Source organism: Neopelma chrysocephalum, unplaced genomic scaffold, assembly GCF_003984885.1.
Source record: "Neopelma chrysocephalum unplaced genomic scaffold, ASM398488v2 Primary Assembly neopelma1_274, whole genome shotgun sequence".
NCBI lineage: Eukaryota > Metazoa > Chordata > Aves > Passeriformes > Pipridae > Neopelma > Neopelma chrysocephalum.
In genome coordinates this window covers 715906-728819 of record NW_020897936.1, presented here as the reverse complement: position 1 = coordinate 728819, position 12914 = coordinate 715906, and the positions used below count along the sequence as shown (strand labels likewise).

Genomic DNA, 12914 nt, shown 5'->3' with positions numbered 1-12914 from the left:
ATACGTGTTTTCCTTGGGAACCACGTTGATTGTTTTCTGTTATTCCAGCCTCTTTGGTGCAATAATTTCGCGGAATGCCGGAGGGGAAGCCCTCGTGTTACACCCGTGAGTGTGAAAAGGTGTAATTCAGTGGTCAGATCCGCCGTCCATTTGTTCTGTTCCTGTGCTCCAGGAACTTGCTGGACGGTGTGTGTTGAACTGGAGACTCGGACTCTGCTTATTCACACCGAGTTTGTTTAAGGCTCTAAATTCCCTTGAGGTCTGAATGGCCGTGCCTGCTGCCAGCGGGATGCGCGGCCGGAGCGGGGGTTTCCCGGTGTCCCGGGCCGGATTTGCCGCAGCTCCGGGGATCAGTTCCCGCATTCCCCGCTGTCACCGCCAGGGAGCGGCGTTTCCGCGGCATTTGGGGCGGTTTCGGGTTTTCTGCGCGTTCTGCAGCGATGCAAAGGCAGGGATGGGGATGAACAACCCCGGCCTCGGTACAAACCGCGGGGCTGAACAACACAACCCTCGGTGTTACCATGGGATGGGGCTGAACAGCACAACCCTCGGTACAACCCTGGGATGGGGCTGAACAGTACAACCCTGGGATGGGGCTGAACAGCACAACCCTCGGTACAGCCCTGGGATGGAGCTGAACAGCACAACCCTCGGTACAACCCTGGGATGGGGCTGAAGAGCCCCGCTGCCCCCCCAGCACACAGGACATTGCCCGTTCTGCTGGACGAGGAACAGTCTTGTACCAAACACGTGTTACCTTTGTTTTGACAAGGGGTGTTTTCTGAGCTGCAGGAAGGACTGTGGACAGCACATAACCAGTGCAGTCAGGTTTCAATAACTGAGTGCCCTGATGTCTGGGTGATTTCTCCAGGTTTCTTTGCCCCCTGCCTTGGCTGGAATTAATACCTGGGTGAACTCTTTAGGGGTTTAGTGTAGAAAATTAAATTCCTCGATTGGTTGGCAGAGGAGCAGCAGTGACCTGCACCATGCTGAGCATCCTACCAGGTCTTCAACAGTTTTTACCTTTTTTCCTAATGAAATGGAAGCAAATTGGTGGGTTTAATTAAAGCTGACTGTTTTTCTCTTACTTTCTTGCTGGTGATGAATGGTAGACACTCTGTAACACCAGAGTGTGGTCCCTGCATGCAGAGTATAAAGCCGAGTCATTAAGAGAGGTGTCAGAAGGCAGAGCCCTCACAGAGAGGGGAAAGAACAGAAGAGCCAAAACTGCAATGCTGGGATATAACAGAAGTTATGGTCTTTTCACTACACTCAAGACAGGCCTCACACTGACCTCTTGACCCACATATATGTTGATCTATGCTCTTTAATTACCTTAATTCACAGTTTGAGTCCAAAATCACTGTAGCTGCCTTTTGCTCTGTTTCTTACTGCTGATACCAATGTATTTTTATTTCTTTGACAGTGCAAAACAGAAAGGTACTAAACCAAAAAGGCAAAATAATTAACAAGTATGTGACTCTGTGATTCTGAGAGCCAGGCAGGAATATTGCCACTTTTTACTGCTTTCTGGTATTGTAATGACTCTGTCTCCAGGAAATGTTTATTGTGCACTACAGAATGGCCATGTTGTTCTTTCAGAGGTCTCCCCTCCTCCACAGGTGACTCTCGTTCACTCCAGGAGCAATCAGGGTATTAAATCAGGGTATTCTGTTGCACACACGAGGACAGGGAGGTGGAGCCCAGTATAAATCACTTGTGGTGCTCTGATGAGACAGTTCTGCCGCACACTCAAACCCTGCCCTTCCTGCAGCAGCCATTCTGCTTTTCACAGCTGACTCTTCTCTTTTTGTCATTTTTGTTCCCCCCACCCCAATCCTTGTTTCTTCTCTGCTTCAGCCGTGATCCCCCTGACTGACTCTGAACACAAGTTACTGCCTTTGCACTTTGCGGTCGACCCTGGGAAAGACTGGGAGTGGGGAAAAGATGACAATGATAACACCAGACTGGCCAAGTAAGACCTTTCTGTAACTTCAGTGTTAAGCAGTAAAATGTCTTGAGCTGTACCTGGTTGGAGTAGTGGGAGAGCTGCCAGGGCTTTGTTCTTGTTCTCTGGTTACATGGCAGAAGACGTGGGTGGGTCTCCAGCTGATGGTCACAATTCAGGCTGCTGTTACACCTCTCCCTGTTGTGAAGTATTGCTTTTTCTTTCAGGCTTTTTGACTGTTTGTTCCTTTCTTTTTTTTCATCTTTAGCTTGATTCTGTCTCTTGAGGCAAAGCTTAACCTTCTGCACAGCTACATGAATGTAACGTGGATACGCATCCCATCCGAGACACGGGTAAGGTCGACTCCCCCTGGCTCCAAACAACCAGAGGCACAGGGCATGGGAGGGTGTAGGGTGGGGAGGGCTGCCTGGAAACACCTCAGTGTCCCAGCAGCAGGGACAAGTCACTCATGGCTCACTGACACTGCAATCAGGCTCATGGATTTATCTGGTTAGTTGCTTTAATAACACAGTTGCTTGTATATTTTTTTGCTGAACTGTATTTTCTAGCTTATTTTTCTGTTACATTTTCCAGTAGTCTGTGTATTTTAAAGAAACCTTTTCTCACCATTGTTTTTTCAGAAGTTTGGCTTGTTCTCCTAACGCCACTGTTTAGTCACCAATCCCAAGGCCTTTCTGAGAATGCATTGGCCCCCCTGGACAGCTCCCAGTTTAGAGTGGCTGGCAAAAGGCCACAGACTGGCTCTGAACTGGAGCCTGACTCTTCCAGAGAGCTGTTTTAGAATCATGCCCAGCTGGCACCTACTCAGCTGCAAATTTCTCTGCAAACTCCATTGAATAGATGGAAGGGTTAGTCTGGAGGCTAAAGGTTGCTAGGAGAGCATGGAGGTGATTTAGGCAGCCTGCACAGATGGGGCTTGAACAGAGGAACAGGACATAAAAGGAGAAAGCATTTAGCAACCTGCAAGAGGGGGAAAATCCATTTTTCTACAGTTTCAACACTAGCAGCTACCACATGAGAAAAAGGAGAGGCAAAATGGTCCTGTACTTGTAAGTGGTGAGTGTGGAACCTGTGGAACCTGGGTTACCTGTCCCTGCTGCCACTGTGATGGTCAGGTCACAGCAGCACTGTCACCTCTGCTCCCAGCTGGGTGCTCAGGGATCCCTGACAGACAGGGGACATAAGTACCCAGGGACAAGAAGCAGGCAGGTATTTCTATACCACAAGTATATACATCTGCAGGTTACCCCTCCCTGAGTCCTTGGGGTTAGTTAAGCATTCCCTATTTATCTCTAGCAGATTTTGGCTTCGTGGTGCCTGAAAGCAAGACTCAGTTTTGCAGGAGTTAATGAACAGAGTCCTGTTTTAAAGTGCCCTAGGATCCATGTTATTGCATTTTCAAGAAAGATGTTTTATCATGTTACCTAAAATATAAAGTGGAACTTGGATTTCTGACACCAGTTTTATCTGCCCTGCATTTCCAATAAGCATGAAAGCACATCATTGTGTTCCTCAGCCTTCTGGCTGAAGTTTGATGTGTGCTGTTCCAGGTGAGATGTTCAGCTCTGCTGCATCGTACCTTTGATTTTCACGCACCAGAGACCCGAGCAATGAAAAAGTCAGTTTAAATAACTTGGGTTTTGAACATAATGGATTTTGAAATATTGCTGCATGCAGGCTTGTGTGCTGTATCCCCCTCAGCTTTCAGCAGCACCTCGTTTCCCTTCCATGGCAATGTCACCAGTTCCCTTCCCTGCTGGCTCAGGGACAGCCCCTGGAGGTGCTCCCTGTGGAGTGGCCAGGCCTGTGCTGGTCTCTGCTCCACAGGAGGCTGTGCCACAGCTCCTCTCCATGGCTCACACACTGTCTGTCACAGAGCCCCCAGTGACTGACCTCTGCTCTACAAATGTGCTCAAAAGGAACCAAAAGCTACTTAGGAACAAGAAAGATACAGAGTAAGAACAGCAAAATATTTTTTATTTGGTGAAGAAACCAGTAAAAAATGTCAGTGTGTAAATTAAAAAATATATTTATAATCAATGTCAAAATATGTATTGAATCTGGGGGGGGGTCTTTTTGCACCAGTTCCTGCATAAAACCAATTTTTCTGTATCTAATTATAATTACTTTTCCATAGCAGGCCCCTTTGGCTCAACCAGAATCCCCTACAGCTTCAGCTGGGGAAGACGTGCAGTCTCTGGCTGACTCAATGGACTCGGACCGAGATTCCATCTGTAGTAATTCCAATGGCAATAATGGCAAAAACAGTAAAGAAAAAGAAAAGGACAAACAAAGGAAAGATAAAGACAAAACCAGGACGGATTCAGTTGCCAATAAAATAGGAAGCCTCAGTAAAACCCTGGGAATTAAACTCAAAAAGAACATGGGTGGTCTTGGAGGGCTGGTGCACGGCAAAATGAGCAGAGCCAATTCAGGGAATGGAAAAAATGGGGACACAGTAGAGAAGGTCAAAGAGAAGAAGTCCAAGTCTCGAAAAGGGAGCAAGGAGGAGTCAGGACAGTCTGCGAGCACGTCTCCGTCGGAGAAGACCACCCCGTCCCCCACGGACAGAGCCAGCAGCTCCCCCACGGACAAGGGCAGCGCCAAACCCTTCCCTGACAAGCAGGCTGACCCCTGGAAGTACAGCACTGACGTGAAGCTCAGCCTGAACATTCTGAGAGCTGCCATGCAGGGTGAACGGAAGTTTATTTTTGCCGGCCTTCTCTTGACCAGTCACAGGCATCAGTTCCACGAGGAGATGATTGGTTATTACCTGACCAGCGCCCAGGAGCGATTCAATGCAGAGCAGGAACAGAAAAGGAAGGAAGCTGAGAAAAAGGCCACACTGAATGGCTCATCTGGTAGGAAACTGGAGCCAGAAGCATATTCAAAAGAAAAATTGGAAACATCTCCTCAGGATAGGGCATCACCCGTCTTGCCTCAAAGCCATACAACCCAGCTGGTTTTAAAGTTCAAAGACCGCACTAGTCCCACCCCCGGGCCCTTCTCCTCCCCCAGCAGCGGTGCCAAGAGGAGTGGCCCCATCCCGGTGTCTGCCCACTACAGCCATACTCCCCCCGTCCAAAGGCAGAGTGTCATCCATTTGCATGACGTCAACTCCAAGCCATCGAGCTTCCAAGACGACACCTACAAGCCAGTGGTGGGCACCTTGAAGACCTGTGCCACCTACCCCCAGCAGAACAGGTCCCTGTCCTCCCAGAGCTACAGCCCGGCCCGGCTGCCCGGGATCCGCACGGTGAACACGGTGGAGTCGCTGAGCTGTGCCCTGCCCGCCGAGCACAAGTCCCAGACCTACACCAACGGCTTCAACACCGCGGACATCAGGGACTGCCTGGAGTACGCGGACGAGGACGCTCCCCAGACCTGGCTCAACAACGACAAAAACCAAGGCAGAAGCACAGTTTGCCCAATCTACTCCATCCAGCAGAACCGCTGTAAGAAGGAGAACTGTTCCTTTTATGGTCGTCCTGAGACTGACAATTACTGTTCCTACTGCTACAAGGAGGAGCTGAAGCGCAGGGAGAGGGACAGCAAGGGACACAGGCATTGAGGATTCTTCCTGACTACTTAGTTTTACCATTTTCTTACTTACAAAGTAAACAGTGTTGGATTGCAGTAAAAGGAATCCTTAAAACAAGAATAAAGGATTGATGAGTAAATAGTGTCTAGCTTTTCGCTTTTCCGGGGCAACGAGGAAATAATAGGATTAATTTATCATAAAAAAATATTATTTTCCATTTTGTCAGTGTCTTTTTTACATATACTGGTAAGCTGAAGGGTTGTTTACTCCTTTGTCAGTGCTGTGTATATGTTTGGTCAAAAATTTACTAATGGTGCCTGAATTTACACTGACATCACTCAGGTAGTAGAATGATAGGGGCAAGTCATAATAACAGAGATGTGGTGTTGTGGTAGGGTAGTGTCTGCCTTGCAGACATTTGAAATGATAGAGTTATTGTGAGAGTCTTTTTTCCTCAGTAAAACCTAAATTTTTCATAGCCTTTTTTTTCAGGAGGGTAGTGATTTTGCATACTGCACATTTGTAACATGGCAGCATATTGCATTGCTACTAATGTTTGTACTTACTTCAGTCTGAAACGGAATGGTTCTGGAAAAATGGGAGTGAAAGGTCTGAATTCATGAGGGCTACAGCTCTTCCTAATTTTAAGTTCTTACCAATTATTTCTACATGTCCATTAAAAAAAAAAAGAAGTAGATTTGAAGCACTTTTATTTGCACTGAATTTTTAAACAGGTTTTATAAAAAAATTCATTATGACTTTCAAGACTTCATGTCCCAAAACCCCCACGTAGTATAGTTTTGGGCACCTGAATTTCAAAAGTATTTTCATTGCTGTTAAAATGCAGATGAATATTAAAATAAAATTAAAATATAAAAATTTTATTACATTTGGAAAATTTGATGACCAGCTAGGAAATTTTGGATCATTTTAGATCTGAATGAACTGCTTGTCAAAACAAATGTAATGTATCAATTTATTGCCTTAGCTAGTGCACGAACCTAATCATTAGTTATTTATTCATTTCTCAGCATTACTGAGTGATAATTCTTGCAAGCCTAACTACGTGAGCCTTTCTTGAAGACTGTTGGCTCCACCTATTTCCAAGTCTTCTCCCAGAGTGAGTCATCTCCACCCAGGAGGTTCCCAGATGGCTGTAAAATACCTCCAGCAGGAATGGCAGCTCCGAGCACAGATTTGCACAAGCCTGATATCCAAATATTTACAGAAGTATTTGCAATACTTTTGAAAATAAAACTTAGCTCACAGAAACGTTTCTGTAAAGAGATGCTGGTGAAGTAGATGAATGACACGAGAAGGTTTCCTTGAAGGTTTTGCCTTCACCCTCCACCATCAGTGGCACAGTGTAGGAACAAGAGCTCAGTGGCTCATTTACTCTCCCCTTACACACGGGGCTTTTATAAGAGCTAATTTTCCACCAGCAGGTGAAGCACTGCCTTCAGGACTTCCTCTGCCACCCAAAGGTGCACAACATGAGTTCTGCCTTCCTCACTGTGGAATAGCACTTTTCTGGCCCTCAGAGGAAAGATCCTTTGCCAAAGAGTCTTTGTTTCTGATTCTTTTTCTGCTGTACCCCAATTTTTGCTCTTAACGTGGGTGGCACCATTTCACTGGTTAATCGGGGTTAACCCTAATCAACCCTGAAACCAAGCCTAAAGTCATCTGCAAAACAGGATGCACAAACTTCTGTTGCCATGTGCTGGCTTTGAGGAAAAGCACATCAGCTTTTTCTGATGTCCCACCGAAATTGGTGGAACTGAGCATATGCTTAAAAGTGACTGTATTTTTAGGTTTTCTGCTGAATGGTAGGTCTCAGAATAAGTCCCTAAAAAGTGAGGGTCTTTGCCATGTTAGGTGTTCCATGAATCCAGACCTGTACTTCACATTCCTTGCTGTATTCTGAGCATACACTGAGTCTCACTGACCTTGCCTTCCTTCCTGAAAGGGAAATGCTGGTGTGTGTTAAAGCTCCGTGTGACTCCTGTCCCCAAGGTAAGCACGTCCCAAACCCCTGTCTCTAGCTGCACACACTGGTGAGCAGTGCCCTGTTTGGTTTGCTGTGATTACACCTAATTTCTAATTGTCAAAGACAACTGGGATTGCAGATTATGCTAAAACAGGCCAATCACGTAAAAAGAAATCAAATATTACACTTGATTGTGTTTGCTGCGGAGACTGAGAAAACTGGCAGGATAAAACTTCACAAAAGCCAGAAATATTTAAGAATTCTTAGGGCATTAGAGTAGCAGTAGCATTTGATACTCTGAGAATCACTTCTGTGTAAAGCTGTGCTTTAGAAATACATTAGCAGCAATCCACACCAGCCTGTGTATTTGAGTGAGTTGTATCTTTCTCAGTGAGGAAAAAAGTAACAGCACATATGTAAAAACAAGCAATTACCATGAGAATTCACTGTTTCCCATTTTTTAAAGGATTTGTTTCTATAGTATGTTTTTAAGATCTCCTACTCGTAAAAGAAAGAGATTTACAACTGGTCAGCATGTAGATAAATTACTCTATTCTAAATTATTGAATACATTGTATGTTAGATTGTTTTGAAAAATTAATCGGTCTTCTGAATAATATCAGGCTTGTCTCTATAGGATACCAAACCTGAGTGTTCATTGTCATCCTCAGGACACTCAGATATTTCCATAAAGATTTACCACTTCTGGATTGCTCATTTTAAAACATGTGTTATATGAAATACTGTCAGAACACCTTTCAGTTGTGCCCGTTTCCTCAGAATCCTTTTCTTGGAATATCTTTGAATAATTTTCTAATTGCTGGTTTCTTTCAGAACTCTCTTCAAATATCCCACAATTCTCTTGTCCCCTAACATTTGCTATTGAAAAGAAGTTGCAGGCCTACAATGCAATTTGCCAGTTAAAATCTACCCGTAATTTCCTGGTAGTTCTCCTTTTTACTGGATATTTAGTACTAAGGGGGGGGGGGTGTTCCTTCTTTTTCTTTCTGAGCTCTTTGTGGCAGTTGTCTGCATAATGCCCCAGTTGGCATTGAGCAGTCCAAACCTGCAGGAACAGTGCCTCCTCCTGAAGGAGTGGTTGTCCCATTAGAAGAAATCTCCAGCTATAAAAGGAAATTTTCTGCCTGTTTTTTTAGAGATAATTCCCAATGAGTTGCATTCACCAGCACTGAAAGAAATTGTGTCATTCCTCAGCTGTGTGTGAGAGGCAATAATCTCCATACATAGTTTTCTGTTGCACTATCTGCTAACCTTTGACTGCTCTTTTGGTTTATTTTTCCTGACAGCTGAAGGTATCTGCAGCCCACAGGCCAGTCAGTCCTTCTTTGTGCCCTCTCTGTGCCCTCCAGACCTTGTGGAGTTACCTCCTAGTCCCAGCTGTACAGAAATCAGGGTTGTTTTGGAGGGACCTGACTCATTTCTTGTGTAGCTCAGGTGGCTGCAATACTCACAGATAGTTTTGCATTTGAATGTGCTTTTTTCCCCTTTATCCTTGATAGTGATTCAACATTTAGCACTGTTGTCTAGATCTCTGCAGTACAGACTAAATACTGGGTAGGCTACACCTTCCCAGAACAGATCCAAAATTACCAGGAGATATGTAGGTTGAGGGAAGCTGGAATTCTTTTCATGTGTGAATGTGCAACTTTTCTAATTTAAGAAAGACTTAAACCCATTATGCAATTTTTTTGGTTTATTCATAAACTCTAATACAAAGGTTTGTAACAGAGGATGCCTGTGATACATAATGGGTTTCAGTCACACTTTATATTAAAGTTCCATTTAAAATGCTTTATAAGGAGTTGATAAACCACAGTATATTTTCAGAGGTGGGTATCAGTTGTAGCATATGGATAACAAGCAGCTCATTCAGAAGAAGGTTTTGCAGGTTATCAAAAGTAACTTCAGGTATTTTGGATTTTAAAAAATTAACTTTTTGTTCTATAAATGCAATGGGAATATTGTCCCAGCTTTCTTTAGCAATTAGTTGCTTCTTCCTAAGTCAAAGGTAACATTAAGGGTATCAGTGAAGGAAAGATGCTGTACTTGAAAAATTTTGTGTTGCTTATTTCTAAAGAAGTCTAAATAGGCCAAGTGAAGTCTTCAGAGTCATCTTTTCTCCAGCTGAACACTGGTGTGAGCAGAGCTCCTGGGTCCAGAAGGACTGAGGAGACCCCCTGGACATCTGAGGCAGGGTCAGTCCTTGCCCGGGGCACAGTCAGGGTCATCTACTTCTCGTGTGATGAATGTGTAGATATCGAAAATGCACAGCACAGATCTGACAAAATACTGCCCTCCAACTCTCCAATTCTGCAAACACTTACACTGGTGCTCAACTCCACCCGCCTGAACAGTCTCCTGACAGCAAGGAGTCTGCTGCTTTTCAGAAACTTCCAGAAAGTGTCAAGGAAAAGCGTGAATGTTTTTATCAAGGCCTGAGCCTTCAGCCAGTGTCTGTTCCCCACAGGCTGCCTGATGTTACTCTTCCAGCAAGAGAATCAATGAGAATTTTGCCTGAGGAGTAGAGGGAAGCCTTAGGCCTCTTTGGGCTAAATCTGCTGTCCCCTGAAATCTGAGGACAGAATCCCATTAGCAGTGGGGGCCTTAAATCAGGTGCTTCATTGACATGTAAAATACTTGCAAGCTGGACATGAAAGTGGAGTACAAGCTCATAAGGGAGTAAGGTCTTCATAACACTGGGAGAGTTTTGCACAGGTGAAAACCCATATGTTAATAGAAACCACAATAATCTCAAACTTAGGTCCAGAGAAACAAAATAACTGATGCTGATTGTAGATTGCTTTTCAGCTTAGTATATTTGAAGTCTCTGTCAGTGTATTTGAAGAGTATTTGTTTTAGAGAATGGCAGCTTACGAGGATCACCAAACATGTATAGCATAGGAGTGAAATTATTTCAGTAACAGACACTAGTATCTATTTTAATTTGCACATGGATTTTCCAGTGTATATGACTAAAACACTGTATTGTTAAAAATAAGAGGAAAAGAACACAAAGGTGTTTGTAAGTATGTTCTATTTGTAGACTTAAGGCTGTATTATGTTGGAATTTTACAAGCCAAGTTTAAATTGTAATATAGAAATTATTTTTATATTATTTTCAAAATACGCTACAGAGCAATATTTTGCGCCTTTATTATAAACAGGGTCATCATTTTAGAGGTTCCTTTCAGAAATGCTGGTAGAAATTAACCGTGAAAAGAAAGCTTTGTAAATGTAATTGTTTCTAACTGCTCTGTCTGTTGTGCACATCTATATCTAATGTCAGTTGAATATACAAATTTTTTTTAATTGAAAAGCTTTAAATTTTTCTTTATATATTTTAGTACACACTATTCCTCCCTATTTAATTCCAGTCCCTACCAACAGCCACTTTTATAAACAGCTTCTGAATAAACATTCATCTAAAAATTTCCTTACCAAATGAAACATTTCTGTGCAGATATTGATTGACTTGGGACATTCATAATACACCCTGAACCCATTACAGTAGGATTAGTTTGCCTTTTTTTTTTAAAAAACAGAATCAGAGATTTATTATTCCTTCAGGATGAAAACCAAGAATGAATAACTTGTGCAATCATTTAGCATCTGTGGGAAGAAAATCACTCAAGATCACAGAAATGCCATCACTGATTGGCAGATACATCGTGTCTTAACAGATCTCAAACATGCATTTGCTTCTTGCAGGTTGAAGGCTTCAGATTTTATTTCTTCATTGTTCTTTGTACTGTCCATATCAATTACTGATGAACTGTGCAAAAAAAAAGACATCATAAACTAATGTATATGCTAAATTAGGAATGTGTGTAGTTTTTAAAATTCCCTGACTTTCGTGGTTTAGTTTGTTGGGATTTACTTGTTTGTTTAAGAATTACTATTAAGGTACATTCAACAACCAAAATGTTCCAATCTGGATGCCCAGTGATTCTGGGTTTGTCCTGGTAAAGAGACTGGGGTTAGGATGTACTGAGCATCAACTCCTGTGGGAAGAAAAGCTCGCTCTTGGTTTCAGAAAATCAAGTGAGCATTACTCCAACACATATCAGGGCCTTTCTTTATTAACACTCTACTCTTCAGTCCATGGAATTTCCATTTCCTCTTTAGTGATTTTCCGCGTGTGAACAAATAATTGGGCTTATTCATAAAGTGATTGAGTATGGAGAGACTTCCCTTGTACCAAAACACCATCTAATTGTTTAACTGTTGCATTCTTAATGGGGTAGTGTATTCCACTGGCTGGGGGGGGGGGGGTTAAGACCTTATTTATTCCTTGGATATCACGGTCACGTTGTTTTGGTTGGTTGGGATTTCTCCTCTCAAGTGAATCTGCTGTTCTGATTGCTGTGTTACCTCCCATTGCCTGAATGTGTGTACTGTGTCAAGAGAATTGAAATGGCTGATGCACATTTGCACTGTGGAACAGGCAATATGGGTAAAAGCCACCATGTTCCAAACAGCCTTAAAATTATGACTCTCTGGGGACTGAGAGTCACTTAACTGGATGCAGCCTCTGTCCCACTTCCTCGTTCCCCCATGACTGTAGAACACTCGAGCCTGCTGTGGTCTGTGTGCACATATCTGAATAACCTGTAATCTTAACATTTCCTTTAAAAAATTGTGACTCTGATAAGTGTCAGTGTGTCAGGAAACCTTAATCAAAAGAGGAGATGGAGTAAAAACAGAGAGAGAATGGTAGCTTGTGGGGTAACCAGGGCACCAAAATCCTAAAAAGAGGGAAAACAGTTAAGATGTATCAAAAACTATTTGCTGTTAAGACTGTAAGTTTTAGAAGTAGATCCTGTATTTTGGGAAAACAGAGAAATTCATCTCTGCATCTAATGTAGCCTCTTACTTTGTTGCAGAGGTTTGCTGTTGGGAAAGAAGGGGGAAAAGGAAGTTTTCTTCCCTTCTTAAAGCAAATTCTAGTGGTAAAATCATCTGAGATTGCAAAACGTATGATCCTATGTTGAAACTAAACAGTGCCTAATTCCTGTGTGTGTTGTGTATTTCATTTGCATTTTGCCCCTTTCGAATTCTATTTCTTTTTAAAAAAGGGGGTGGGGGAAATTTAAAGATTTGGCTTATATGTTAGTGACCCAGTTCTTCCTTTTTTCACATGAAAATGGAATTGCACTTTCCTTCTTGGGCAAAGCTGAGAGATAAAAGCCACCTTTATAGGTAAATTCCATATAACTGCTTTGCCACAGAATGAAGTTAGAAGCCCTTGGCACAGCAGCTTTGCCTGAGGAAGCCTGACAGTGTGTGGGGAGCCTGAGAGCCACGGCCAAAACAGCAGCTCTGGGTCACTGTAAAACAGATGCAGTTCAACGTGGCCCGTGGGGTCTGAACAGCACCTTTGTAGTGAAGGTGAAGTG

At 43.3% G+C, this 12914-nt stretch overlaps 1 protein-coding gene across 7 annotated transcripts in view; it reads left to right on the top strand.

Annotated features, from left to right (window-relative positions):
• OTUD7A (OTU deubiquitinase 7A) overlaps positions 1-11073 on the top strand; it is a 122473-nt gene extending 111400 nt beyond the window's left edge. For 6 of the 7 annotated variants that reach the window (XM_027704421.1, XM_027704423.1, XM_027704418.1 and 3 more), the window contains 3 exons: positions 1861-1975; positions 2217-2301; positions 4107-11073. In XM_027704421.1, coding sequence (XP_027560222.1) covers positions 1861-1975; positions 2217-2301; positions 4107-5540 — 1634 coding nt within the window. In that variant the 3' untranslated portion in view covers positions 5541-11073. The remainder of the gene's footprint in view (positions 1-1860; positions 1976-2216; positions 2302-4106) is intronic. The other variant, XM_027704424.1, reaches the window with a different exon arrangement.
• Positions 11074-12914: the final 1841 nt, after the last annotated feature.